The sequence below is a fragment of the Medicago sativa genome, chromosome 7, assembly GCF_051527215.1.
Source record: "Medicago sativa cultivar Bolivia chromosome 7, Bolivia_mono, whole genome shotgun sequence".
In the NCBI taxonomy this organism is placed as follows: domain Eukaryota; kingdom Viridiplantae; phylum Streptophyta; class Magnoliopsida; order Fabales; family Fabaceae; genus Medicago; species Medicago sativa.
Window position 1 is genome coordinate 80,207,501 of NC_140755.1, and position 14,127 is coordinate 80,221,627.

Genomic DNA, 14,127 nt, shown 5'->3' on the forward strand with positions numbered 1-14,127 from the left:
ATTAATTTTTATTTTATTAATAGCAGATGCCTATAATCATTTTTGGAAAAGTATATGCTGGTAAAGTAGTAACAATAATATATTCGTATAATTCAGATTTCTCGGGACCATTTATTTACTCTATTTTCCCTAAATCAAGATACATTGTATTTGTCACATTTGCTTATAAATGAGTCGGATATAGAAGCAACTATTGTTTTCATTGCACTACTATATATAGTAAGGTACTTGTCTTCACTTCACTTTTCCTCCCAATGACATTGTAATCATCTAGTGAGTTGAAAATCTAAGCCACTTTAAAAACACAAGTGAGAAGCTACATATATTGATTCTATACCATTTACATCATTTGTCTTCGATTTTATGGTCACTTAGTTTCATTCATTAACAAGTATTAATTAAGTTAACATATGACACTCACATTGTGGTAGGTAATTAACCATGGAATTGATGAGTCAACAGTGAAAGAAGCTTTGAAAGTTGCAAACGAGTTCTTCAACCTTCCTAATGATGAAAAAATGCGTTTATTCTCTGATGATGTTCACAAACCTGTAAGATATGGAACAAGTCTTAATCAAGCTAAGGATGAAGTTTTTTGCTGGAGAGATTTCATCAAACATTACTCTCATCCAATAGCAGATTGGATTCATATGTGGCCTTCAAATCCATCCACTTATAGGTACGTACTATTAATGTAGACATTTTCAAATTAATGCAAAATCTTTTCAATCAACATTTTTTTTTTTAAGAAGAACAATAAATTTATTAAAACAACTTTTTCTTGATATGAAAAGCTCCTTACCTTATGTCAAAAAAAAAAAAAAACTTCTCGCCTTAAAAATTTAAATGGAACGACGATGTCTGACTTATCTAGCACTAACACTTCAAATCGAAGGCGTGTCAAATGTTAAAGCACGTGTTAGTGAAAAACTAAGACACTTGAAACAGATTCAATAATTTTTTTTAATAAATTATCAGTATTGTCTACGTGTGTCATGTTCGTATCTATGTTAGTACTTATATTGACTTGTAAAAGTAAATGAGCAAAATGAATGTTTTTTATAGGGAGAAGATGGGAAAGTATGCAGTGGCAACACAAGTTTTACAAAACGAATTAATGGAAATAATATTTGAAAGCCTAGGATTAAACCAAAGTTACTTGCATGAAGAAATAAATGGAGGGTCACAAGTAGTAGCAGTGAACTGCTACCCTATATGTCCTGAACCAGGACTCACCTTAGGAATCCATCCTCACTCAGATTATGGTTCCATAACACTGCTTCTACAAACTCGTTCAGGGCTAGAAATTGAAGACAAAAACAAAAAGTGGATTCCTGTTCCTTTTGTTGATGGAGCATTGGTTGTGCAATTAGGGGATCAAATGGAAGTTCTTAGCAATGGACAATATAAGAGTGTGATTCATAGAGCAACTGTTAATGAAGATGAGAAGAGATTTTCTATTGTGAGTCTTCATAGTCTTGCTATGGATAAAAAGATAGGTCCAACACTTGAACTTGTTGATGATCAACATCCCAAGGCTTACAAGGAGTTTAGCTTTAGGGAATTTCTTGAATTCCTTTGTTGTAATGATGTTTCAAAGGGAAGGTTTCTTGATACTTTGAAACTATGAAACCATAGATTATGAGGGTTTATATTTCTATAATAAGGTGTGTGTAATAATATATGTATTTCACATGTTAGTTTTTTAAATTGATCTTTCTAGGAAACCTGCATCTACTAGGAAACATGCACATGTGTTTTGTTTTTTTCTGTCCTGCTTGTTAGCACCTGTTGATCTTGGTAGCAAACCTTGTTTGATAAATATGTACTTGGAATAAATAATAGCAATCAAGTTCAACTTTGTGTCAATTTAGGAGTAACATGACCTAATACAATTTTTCAAGAATTGGTGGCACTCAATAACTTTCAAGTTGGAGACTATTTAGTTTTTTTTTTTTTTGTCAAAGTGCTCCGGTTAAGGCCATTTCCTTGTGCTGATTGGAGATTCTATTAAATTCTCCATATAGAAACTCCTAAGGTATGAACATATAAGTACTATAATACTACTATTTTTTATAAAAAAAAAAAATTATTAATTATTTAAGCAATTTTTTGAAGAGCAAAATACTTACATTAAGAAGGAATAGAATGTGTACTCCAACTCGATTACAAGGAGAATCAGCAATGCTATACATTGCGAAACATTTTATCCCGAATTGTTCCCGAACCAATATCTAGTATTAACGAAGAAAAAAAAATCACATGTGTCCAATCATATCCCACACTAAATAAATAATTAAAAAAATCGTATTTCAAAGTGGGTGACTTTTAAGGTAAGGGTCTAAAGATGGCATGAACATGTGTTTATAAGTAAGGGCAGTCATCACCTTGCATGTCGGTTTTGTGAGGTTGTGTAAGACTCAGTCACGATTTCTAAGATGGTACCAAAGCCTCCTTCAAGATCCATTGAATCATCCACCATTTATTCACACTCGAGATATCCAGGCCTAGGCCTAGGCGTGAGGGGGTGTGTTAAATAGTTTTGCTTCAGATAAAAGATGACATAAATATGTGTTTATAATTTGGGCAATTCTCACTTCACAAGTCGGTTTTTGTAGGGTTGTGTAAGACCCAACCACGATTTATAAGAAATATTATAAGAGGGAGATGAGCAATCATCTAAAATGAATTAAATATACTAGGTTGATCCATTGGCCCTCATAGCTTATAATGATTGTATTAGACAACAAACGTCTAAACCAAATGAATTGCTCTTCACCCATGCATGGTGATTGCTCGATAAACCCCTCAAATTGCTCACATTTTTATGAAAATACTGATTGGGAGTTACGGTTCGATTGAGTTTTACTCACAAAAAATGTTGATCGGAAGTTACAACCCAATCAGTTGAACAATTTGAGAGGCTTATTGAACAATCACCCCTCTACATTGCTCAATTTCAACAAAAAGTCAGTAGAGATTGGGTTAACTCCACTTATCTATCATTCAGTTTGTGTTCATTTATGAGAGAGATCGATGTAAATGAAAGATTAGTAAAACAAATCTTAATAAGTAAGTCTCTTTACGAGTTCCACTAATTTTTAATTCGTATTTATCTCTTTCATAAATGAACATTAGATGAATGGTAGACAAATGGAGCAAATACGAACTTGTAAAAATAACACAAACCTAGGAGGTTTCCGATGTGTCGGTCCGTCTGGGAAGGGCAGCGACCCAAGCTAATACATACCGGGTCGGGTCGGGTCACATGACAGCTCGTGAAAAGCATGCGTATAAGTAAATTCTTCTTGGGTCAAATTAATTTGGATCTACCCATACAAATCAAATCATCTCAATCTCAAATACGTCACCGTATTTAATCCCCTTTTCCACGCGTTTCTCATCATATCAATCAACACAACCAACAACCGATTCCTTCTGATTTCTCGAGGTTAACCCACCGCTACCGCACCTATCTCCGACGAACTCTCCCTCCGGCAACAACTCGCCGATCAACCTTTTCACTCTATCAGTCATGAATCCTGAATAGTATGTTCCTCACTTTCTATTCCTTCTCGATTTTCCTTGATTCGTTTTTTATTTTCTGAAATTTCGTTCCTTTTACGTGTTTTTGATGTTTTCTCTCAAAATGGTTGGTGTTAATTTGGTTTATATAAGCTGGGTTATGTTAATTTCAATTTTTGTTGTTTTCTAACCTAAATTGAATTTATTTTTTCTGAAATTCTAACCCTAGATTGTTGTTTACTATTTTTTTTAAATAAGGATTCAAGTGCGATCGTTGTGTTTTTGAGTTTTCATGATTGATTTTATAGTTTTAGAATCACCCTGAATCTGATCTTGTTTGTGATCCCTTGTTAATTTCTTAGAGTTATTTGAGTTTGTAGTTCAATCAATTAGAAGATTAATTGCAGTGTTTGTGTTGCTATTGTTTATAGATCTTTGGAAGAAAAAAAATTAAGACTTTATAATTGGGTTTTTGTGTTTGATTTCATGTTGATATTTGTGGAGATATGGTTAATTTAGATGCTGATTCACAATCTATTTTTGTTGAAGTGATAGAGCTTATGTGTTGTGGTTATTGTTTTCAGTGATTATCTGTTTAAGCTTCTTTTGATTGGAGACTCTGGTGTTGGAAAATCATGCCTTCTGCTCAGATTTGCTGTAAGCTCTCTGCTACTTTTTATGCTTGTTGTTTATGTTGGCTACGCTTGTTTGGTTTTATAACCGATACTATAGTGTAATGTTGTATGGTTTTCATTTTCGGTTTACCTTATTTCCACTTGAGTTAATTGTTTTATCGCTCCCAAGTAACACTTAGAAGCCTTTGGGTGTGTTGCACTGGTAAAAGAAATGCTCCATCCGTTCCTTTTTAGTTGTCGTTTTAGGGTTATTTACACTTACTAACAAACTAATAAATTTTGTTACTTTTCATTAAAATATTTGATGTTTTGTTAGTAATACCCTAAACTGTTTATTATCTCATTCCACATCGTATCTCTCTCTCTCTCTCTCTCCAAGACAAAATAATAATTAATGTTGTATTGGACTTTGAAAATAACAAGTTACAGGAACAAAAAAAAATCTACAAAAGTGACTAGGAAAAAGGAACAGAGGTAGTAATTGGTAATTGTAATATCTTGAATTATTTATAAACAATGGCTACCTGTTTAATTCTTTGTTGGAGGTTTTTTTTGTGTTAGAGTTCTGGAAATAAAACAATAGTTGTTATGAGGTTTGGGGGAAATAAAACCCTTTTACCTTTTGGAGAATGTCTGATTGAAAAAATTATAGCATGTTAATTTTCTTAATTATTCTTTTTTTAAAAAAGAAGTCTGTGTTTCGGCTGGTGTCATAAAAGATGTTTTTGTTATGATAGATAGTACCAAACTAAGAAAGGTAAAATGGCTTCACTTTGCATGTTGGTTGATCTTGGTTCGTGGAGCTGTTATGTGGCTTAATTTTGTGATTTGTATTAACATTAAGTTTTATGCTACAGGATGATTCTTACATTGACAGCTACATAAGCACCATTGGAGTTGATTTTGTAAGTACAACTTTGCAAAGATCTATCTTGCACTGAATTAAAGCAATTTCTGATATCTCATCGTGTTATGTTATTGTATGTAGAAAATCCGCACAGTTGAACAGGATGGGAAGACCATTAAGCTCCAAATCGTATGTACATGATTGTCTTTGTTTTAGTTCCTTTGTCTATTGATATTATATCATCAGTGAGCTTGACATAACTTCTTTTTTTTAATCTTGTTGGAGATATTTTTCTATAAAATGTTTTTTGATAATCACTTCATTTTAGTGAATAAGTTTCTGTACCACATTGACATTGTTTCTTATTTTGTTTTGTGATCCAATTTCATATGTAGTGGGATACAGCTGGGCAAGAACGATTTAGGACAATCACCAGTAGCTACTACCGTGGGGCACATGGAATTATTGTGCGTGATGATGGTTTTGCATAAGTTTTAAATTTATATTTCCCGACTTTGTTGGTCTTTCCTTGCATGCTTTACTAACTGGTTATTCTGGCAGATTGTCTATGATGTGACAGATGAAGAGAGCTTCAATAATGTGAAGCAATGGCTCAGTGAAATTGACCGCTATGCTAGTGATAATGTTAACAAGCTCTTGGTTGGCAACAAGTGTGATCTGACATCAGAGAGAGCTGTGTCATATGAAACAGCTAAGGTATAACTTTGTTTTACACCCCTTGCATTTTTGTGTTTTTTTTCATACTAAAGAAACATTCAATTTCAAGCTTGTGCTTGCATAGTGCCGTTGAGGCGTTACTACTCTTACATTCCTATTTCAGCTATCTTTATCTATATTATGTTTGTCTTTAACAGGCATTTGCAGATGAAATAGGCATACCTTTTATGGAGACAAGTGCAAAGGATTCTACAAATGTCGAACAGGCATTTATGGCAATGGCTTCTTCCATCAAGGATAGGTACTCATTTTATTTTTATTTTTTATAATTTAAATGTAGATGAACAGTTAAATATGCATGGCCTTCTAAGCAAGTTAGAGCGAAAATAAGTTTACAACTCAGAAAAGAAGGATTACGCTGAAGCCCATTCCAACCTTCTTTAGCTTAGAGTCATCTTTATGCCTTTTAGTTTTCCTTGGCTGGGATAAGTCAATTTTGAGGACTTTGTATTGTATCCCATCCATTCAAATCTAGACCATGCTTAAAATGAATGACTTAGAGCCATACAGAGGATACCTAAGTGAGGCAAAAAAAAAAATACCCATGTAGTTTGGTTGGGTATGTACCTCTCGTCCAATCAATCAATGCCGTGTCATTTCTTCATGTTAGTTTATTTTAGAATAAATTCAAATGTTAAACAAATTTTACCTAGAAGGTACTGATACCCAACCAAACTCCACGGTACCTAAGAATTTACCAAAAATCATAGTCACATGGCCACCGACCGAGGAAATCATTTTGGAAACCAAAATTCCAAAATCTCGTTGCCCATTCTTTCTTGATCTGCTGCACAGCTTGCAACCAGCAGGGTAATCATCACCTTGAAAGGACTGTCATTTTAATTAGAAGACTTGGTTTTAGGCTTAGATATACATTTGATCAGTCCTGATGTTTAATGAAAAGTTGTTTTACTTTAAAAGGACTTTCGTGTTATCACTAACTTCTTTTCGTTGCTGGCATTGATTCCCTCTAAGATCAAATTCTGATGATAATTTATTCTTGAATGTAGAATGGCTAGCCAACCTACAAACAATGCAAGGCCTCCAACAGTGCAGATAAGGGGACAGCCAGTTGGCCAGAAAAGTGGGTGCTGCTCATCTTAACCACAAGATATTCTGATCTATTTCATTTGGTCTACTGCTCGTTGCTTGTAAGATTTTTTGGTTTTGTTATTATATGACTAAAATAGTGGACCAATGTAAGAATTTGTCTGGTGGTTTGGAACTGACCTAGATGATCCCATTCTTTGAATATACTTAATGGTATGGCTTGTGCAAATTACAATATTCATTAATGCTAAATCTATATTCCTGCCTTTGTTTCATTTCGAGCTTGAGTCTACTTTGTTTTTTGTTTATTTGATTGCTCCTGAAATGTGGTGTTATGGAACTGCATATTCAATAATTTGATCTGTTTCCTTCATTCAATGATCAAATTCTGATTTACCACACGCCAAATTGTGTAACCAGTGTTTACTAGATCAACGGAATGCCTGTTATGTGAAAATTTTGAATTCATCTCTTCATTAATATTCACAAAGTTTGGTAGAACACCCATCTATTTAATGGTTCCGTAGTTAGGGAGGCACATAATCACTTGATCAAACGATCTTGGCCGTTGGATAAAAATATCACAACTTGTTTCAAGCAATCAAATTCAAAATCTTGAATTCATCTCTATTAATATCACATGGCCCTGTTATTTGAAAATTTTGAATTCATCTCTGATAATATTCACGAAGATTGGTAGAAATCTATTTAATGGTGATTGTGTGAACCTCCGCAGTTAGGGAGCACATATCACTTGATCAAGCACTTTTGGCCGTTGGACAAAACTTATTAGAGCTCCTATCAATCAATCAAACAAAAAATCAAATAAAACTGTATTTGTTGGTTGAAAACGCACATTTATTTGGGTTAGTATTCCAAAATGTGCATTTGACCAAAGGTGACATTCTCATGCTATTGAAGCCACGAACTACCAAGCATTGAGTGATTTTCTTTTCAATAACAATAACAATGCCAAACCTAATTGTGTTCACTTGTAAAACTGTATAATGTGAAGCATATATATTTTTTTAATGCTCATTTAAAAGTTAGTTTGAAGGAGTTAATATATAACAAGAGAAGTGCATGCACAAAGTGGAGTTTTGTTTAGGGTCTGTTTGGGAGATTGGAGGGAGGGAAGGGCTTTGGGGAAGAGGATAAGAGGAGAATAAGAGAGAAATCTTCCATCGTTTTAACGAGAGTCAGTTTGCAGAGAGATAAATGCATGTTTTGTGATTAATATATTTTTAATTTTATTTTAAAGTGTATTGAACTTTGAAAAAATAATCTTAACCCTTTGAAATCCTTCCATACATTTTGAGTACTTTCAAATAGGAATTTTATACTATGAAAAAAACACCTCTCAAAGCTCTCTTCTCCTAAATCCCTTTATACCTTCCACTTTCTTTTTCAAACTCTCCTTCCCCCATGATAGGTATTAGAGTAACAACATATAGTATCACACAACTAAAACAAAGGGAACTGAATACACAATATTTATGTGAAAATCCGTCAACAAATAAGTAGGAAAACCACATAATAAATTAAAAGGAGAGTTTTGTATATTATTCTCTTCAAAAGTGTAATCTTTACATTGCATATAGGTCTTATTTATATGATACAAATAGGTAACTGAATAACCACATTACAATTCACTTACTAATTGGAGTTACAAGTATGTAGAAGGTTAATGGATTGACATCCACCGATTGATATATTCATAACACATATTATTGGCTTGCAAAAGTGTAACCACTAGTGTTCGGGTGTGCTCACACATAAATACTTACATATGGTAACAAAGCAGTAATTAGTCTCCATTATCTCATCTCAATTGGTAACAAAACAGCGACTAGACTACTTGACAAAAAAAAAAATAGTAACTAATTATTACTAGTAAGTTATTAACTACATCTCTAATATGATTTTTTTTTTTTTTAAGAACTCTAATATGATTTAGAAAGTCAAATATAAATACTTACCCGAAGGACCCTCACTTTATTTTGTAGAAAAAATTAATTTGCTATAACACATTGTTAAAAAAAAAAAAAAAAAGACAACACAGAGAGATGCTTCTAGTCACAATTCTCCCATCCAAAATTATAATATGTATGACGTAATTTCAAAAACAAAATATAAAGACACAGCATGCACACAACACAACTATAACCTAAAACTTACACAACATATTTAAGTACTTTTGGACAAAACCAATACACTACAAAACTTGAAGCAATTAATTCATGTGAATTTTCAAAAACAAAATATAAAGACACAGCATGCACACAACACAACTATAACCTAAAACTTACACAACATATTTAAGTACTTTTGGACAAAACCAATACACTACAAAACTTGAAGCAATTAATTCATGTGAATTGAAGACGCAAAGATACATTCGTAATTGCTCACTCACACTCTTTTCTCTGCTTCAAGCTACTCACTCCTACACTGTACTAACACCCAAAGGTACGTACTTTGGATGCCACTTGTGAACGAAATATATTCAGAAATATATCTCATTTTCATTGATTGTATTACATTTTGTAAACGAAATATATACAGAAGTGTATCTCATTTTCACTAATAGAAATAAAAATGGCATATGACATATAGAATCCAAAAAGAGAAACGACATAACAATGTTATCTTCCTCTATTTTCTCCTTTTACCGCACTCTAAGGTTCATGGTGGTGCTGAGTTGTTGACATATTAACAAAGTCCTAGGTTTATTTTAGGTTTCAGTAATGTTAATCATATCTTGTAAGTATGTTGACGATCTTGACTTCTAGAAATAGTTTTTTTTTTTTTTTTTAACAAATGAAGTGTGCAATATTTATGATCTCAGTGCAGTATCAAACAATGTGATAGGAATTGAACTTTCTGGAATTGAACTTTCTCCTTTGCAAGCTCGCTCATCTCATTCGGATGATCACTACAGTACTTCATATGTTCCACCAACTCTGACCCAAATTCCTTGTAAGGCTGTAAGGAGTAGTTGTATAAGCCTTCTCAGTACCATATTCAGATATAAAGTTGGTCTTTACTCACTCAAGAAAGGCCGAGGGAAACTATTGATTCCCAGGCAACAACACAGTTTGCGTGAGAAACAAATTGTAATCTAAATTGGGAATTCATTTTACATTGGATGTATGTACTATAACTTTATGTACAGTTGGACTTTTATATTATGGTAATCGAGTGTACATCAATTAAGCAGATACGAAAATCATCACCATCATCAATGCAAATGACTTTATTCTCTTTAATAATGTCTTCAAATTCATTAGTATACCATACAAGGAATGTAAGAAAATAAGTCGAACTCTCCAAGAAAAGTAAATGTCATCACCGCCTTAGACAAAAGAAATGCATTCAAAGTGATGGTTTCATACATGTGTACTTAGGTAAATCATAAAATGTTTACTTAAGCTTCTCCTCGCCAAATTAAACAATTTCACACGTACACATACAAAGGTTTATCATAATTTAATGAATATTATTTTGAATTTGATAAACCTAAGGGTGTGTTTGGATTGAGGGTGTAGGAGGGGAAGGGAGGGGAGGGTTTACTTTTCTTTTTTAAATTACGGATTATATAACATGTTTTTCTAAAATAAATTAAGTGTGATTGAAATATTATATGATTGTTTATCATGTTAATATGATAACTTTTTTAAAAATATTTCATAGTGTCCGTAATTTAAAAATGAAAAGTGAACCCTCCCCTCCCTTCCCCTCCTAAACCCTCCATCCAAACACACCAAGGTTCCTTTTAAGAGTTTGGAGAAGAGAGAAGGCCGGGTTTTTGGGTGGGAAAGAAAGAAAAGGAGAGAGGATCTTTTTCATTTTATTTGATAGAGTGAACTGGGAGACAAAAATGAAAGAACATTTATGATTGATATCGTATTTTTAATTTTTAAAAACATTATAACACTATGAAAAAGAAAATGAAGAATTTACTATCTAATCCCTTCAAAATCCGCCTTCAATCCATTTTCCGAGTAAACCAAAGTAGAGTAATTTTATATCACGAAGAAAAATAAACTCCATGAGCCTCTCCCTTCTCAAAGCGCAGCATTCGCTCCACATTCTCGTTCATTTTTTTTTCTTTCAAAATCCTCCCCTCGAAATCTTCGAAACAGACCCTAACAGAGAGAAGGATGACACTTATCGTAATTATGTCTTTTAACAAGCAGTCTCTTTATTATTTGCATTTGATTGTTATTATTAGACCATTTCAGTGCTTATTCCTATACGTTTTGGAATACTTGCTTTTCTTAACAATTATTTGTCCGAAGAGTTTTGATAAAAATATGAAGTGATGTAAGAAGGAATTGTCATCCTTAATTGATAAAATAATTATGTATGCATGCATACATACATACATACATACATACATACATACATACATACATACATATATATATATATATATATATATATATATATATATATATATATATATATATATATATGGGTTATGATAAAAGACATCTTTTATGAAGGTGTCTTTTATCAAGTTACTTTATGAGCATTTGCAAAAAGACACCAACTTACTTTTATGAAGGTGTCTTTTAGCAAAGTTATAACTAAAAAGTGAAAATCACACCTTAAGGTGTGACTTGTTAAAAGACACCACCAAAGGGTGGCTTGTAACAAAACCCTATATATATATATATATATATATATATATATATATATATATATATATATATATATATATATATGGATGGATTTTGTAAAATTAAAAGAAAATGTTCAGGTTCATCCAAAGAACATACTGAAATATATATTTGATTCATTGTTTTCCATCAACTTCCATACGCAGTCAAGTTCTTATATGTAGTCAGAAAATATACGAATCCTTCTCTCCCCATAATTTTCTCCAGCTAATCCAACCACTCATGGCAAGATCATGACTGGAGCTCAACCTTGCGTATCAATTTCAAACCAATCTATTTTTATTTTTATTTTGCATTAATGAGAAGATTTTTTTTGAGGAAATTAATGAGAAGATTTTGTTTCACTTGTTCACGAGGGGGATGTTAATGTTAGCAACACGCATTTTAACATACTTTTTTTAACAGCAAAAATGAATTTTATTAGGAGAAAATGAGGCAAGTACAAGTAGGACTCAACCCACATGTTAGGAATGAGTACAAGGGATAGTCGACCCTTCCAAAAGACACCTAAGTTGCATATTTAGACATAGGAGAGGATTCGAAAACCATTCAAAATATAAGCAAAGCTCCCCCTTTTTTCCTAGCAAGAAACCACCTCCACGAGGTTAGTTTAATCTCACCTACAATTTGTTCCACCTCTGGAGCCTTTGATGAAAAGATGATCTCATTTCTCGCTTCCCAAATCTTTCTAGCCGTCGCATGCCAAATTATAGTTAGTCTTTTTTGGTGTTTCTTATTTGGAGAAGAGGTGGAAAAATAGTAAGGAGGGTGGCTCCATTTCCAGGAAAGACAACTCTTATGCCCACCCACCCACTTAAAGATATCATACCAAACACTTCTGCCAAAGCTAAACCTACAAAACAAGTGATCTTCAACCTCGAGGATCCTCGGACACCAAATACAACTCAATGTTAATTCTTCAAACACAACTCCCCTTCTACTCAAGTTTCCACGGGTAGGAAGCCTCTTTAGGATTAATTGCCAAGAGAATATTTGAACCTTTTGCAATGCAAAGTTTGCCCAAACTCCTCTCGACCCACTCCAGGGGGAATTTTCCCACAAAGCCATGTATAACGATTTTACCGAGAAAACATTTGAGGGATCAATCACCCAATTCTATTTACCTAGTTCGTGGTTTTGTGTGGCATTATTTGATTTCTCATATTGTTGTCGTATTCGTTTGATTCTTATTGAAATATTAGCTCCAATCAATTACATATTCAATCAATGAATTGGGTGACAACGTTGTAGATTCTGTCGCATGTGTATTCTGTTCACTTTGATTTTATCATATTATTCATAGACATTTTATTGTTGCGTGCTTCTAACTTGGATGTTGTGAGTTTCTTCGCAGATATATCATTTTACGTTTTTAGTGATATTGAATATGTGGTTATATTTAATGTACTCTAACAATTTGAATAACTGGATACTGTTTTATTTCGAAACTTTATCCTTCAACAACTTCAAAAAAATGAGAATATGTGGTCGAATGATTAAGTTTAGAAAACATCTCCTCCTATATTCTCAAAGCACCCAAATTACCAAATTTACCCATATCTAAAGTACACAATTCATACGACATTTGTCCAGATCATACAATCTTATAGACAAAAACGTAAATGTACGTTTCAAATTCAATTGTACAATCCGGATTCACTAGAAATTATAAGAACATTAACAGGGGCAGGAAATAACAAGAGACAAATATGACGTTACAATTAAATAAAATAACTTTGCATGTATAAAAAAAATATTTAGTTCACTTGTCCTATACATTTTCACTAATCTTTGGTGGAATCATTATCAACATGAGACAGTTTTCCTCAAGTTGTGCCTTCCACTTACATAGTCAATAATGCATGCGTTTACCTCTTTAGGGGTTAGGAAAAGAAGTACAAAATAAAGAAGCTCACTGATAGAATATTTTCTTGTGTCTTCCACTTGACATGGTCAATAATGCATATTTTGACCTCTTTAGGGCTCAAGAAAGGAAGTACAAAATGAAGAAGTTGCTCAAAAGTCACTAGTTAAGGTATTTTCTTCCTTTGACATTCTGTTCAATACAGTTTTGGGCATTTTTGCTTATAAATGCAACAGTATCATGTACTTCCCTACAACAGGAACATGCACCAAGTGTTCCTTTAATGCTCCTTTCATGTTGTCAAAGGGAAGACATTAGCAACTCATTAAGCCTTCTAGATTTATCAAAATTTAAGTGGTCACAATTTTCTGTTTTTTTAAGTTGATGGGTGAAGCTATCATCTTAACAAGTTGACTTGAAACTACAAGCATGGTAAATCATACTTTTGAAACTACAATTCTTTCTACTTGAGCTTTTAGTATGTGCTGCTATCTTTCCATCTTGTTTCTTGTGATACAAGTTTGGCTTTGAAAGATTTCAGAAGAGACACCCAGTAAACAATCACAGAAAATGGGAGTTAAAATCATTTACATGAAAGGTTAGAGCTTACAAGAAAGTCATCACAACATTCATGGAAAACTATCAAAGTTTTTTCAAAGCAGTTGTGTTATGATAACAAACAAATTATAGCTGATTTAATTCTTGTTTGCTTCAAAATGATTGCTGCAACAAAATTGAAAGCCTGATTCTACCAACACTTGGTAGCTGAAAAATCACATTCTT

The 14,127-nt window shown here is 33.0% G+C and overlaps 2 protein-coding genes across 2 annotated transcripts in view; both read left to right on the forward strand.

Annotated features, from left to right (window-relative positions):
• The window catches only part of LOC146909022 (flavanone 3-dioxygenase 3-like), a 2,372-nt gene extending 623 nt beyond the window's left edge, over positions 1-1,749 (forward strand). The window contains exons 2-3 of the mRNA XM_085726690.1: positions 432-679; positions 1,066-1,749. Of these exons, the coding sequence (XP_085582816.1) occupies positions 432-679; positions 1,066-1,630 (813 nt within the window). The 3' untranslated portion in view covers positions 1,631-1,749. The remainder of the gene's footprint in view (positions 1-431; positions 680-1,065) is intronic.
• A 1,656-nt stretch (positions 1,750-3,405) lies between these two features.
• Positions 3,406-7,070, forward strand: LOC146909023 (ras-related protein RABD2a-like). Its single transcript, XM_085724989.1, has 8 exons — positions 3,406-3,549; positions 4,110-4,182; positions 5,018-5,065; positions 5,149-5,196; positions 5,403-5,474; positions 5,569-5,724; positions 5,883-5,986; positions 6,756-7,070. Exons 1-8 carry the CDS (start codon positions 3,536-3,538, stop codon positions 6,847-6,849), a joined length of 609 nt encoding a protein of 202 aa, XP_085581115.1. The 5' UTR covers positions 3,406-3,535; the 3' UTR covers positions 6,850-7,070.
• The last annotated feature ends 7,057 nt before the right edge of the window (positions 7,071-14,127 follow it).

What these genes read in the sequence shown, in the direction of transcription:
- LOC146909023 (XM_085724989.1), top strand. An exon ending in TGTCATATGAAACAGCTAAG is followed by an intron (nt 5,725 to 5,882) that starts GTATAACTTTGT and finishes TGTCTTTAACAG; the next exon opens with GCATTTGCAGATGAAATAGG. An exon ending in GCTTCTTCCATCAAGGATAG is followed by an intron (nt 5,987 to 6,755) that starts GTACTCATTTTA and finishes TCTTGAATGTAG; the next exon opens with AATGGCTAGCCAACCTACAA.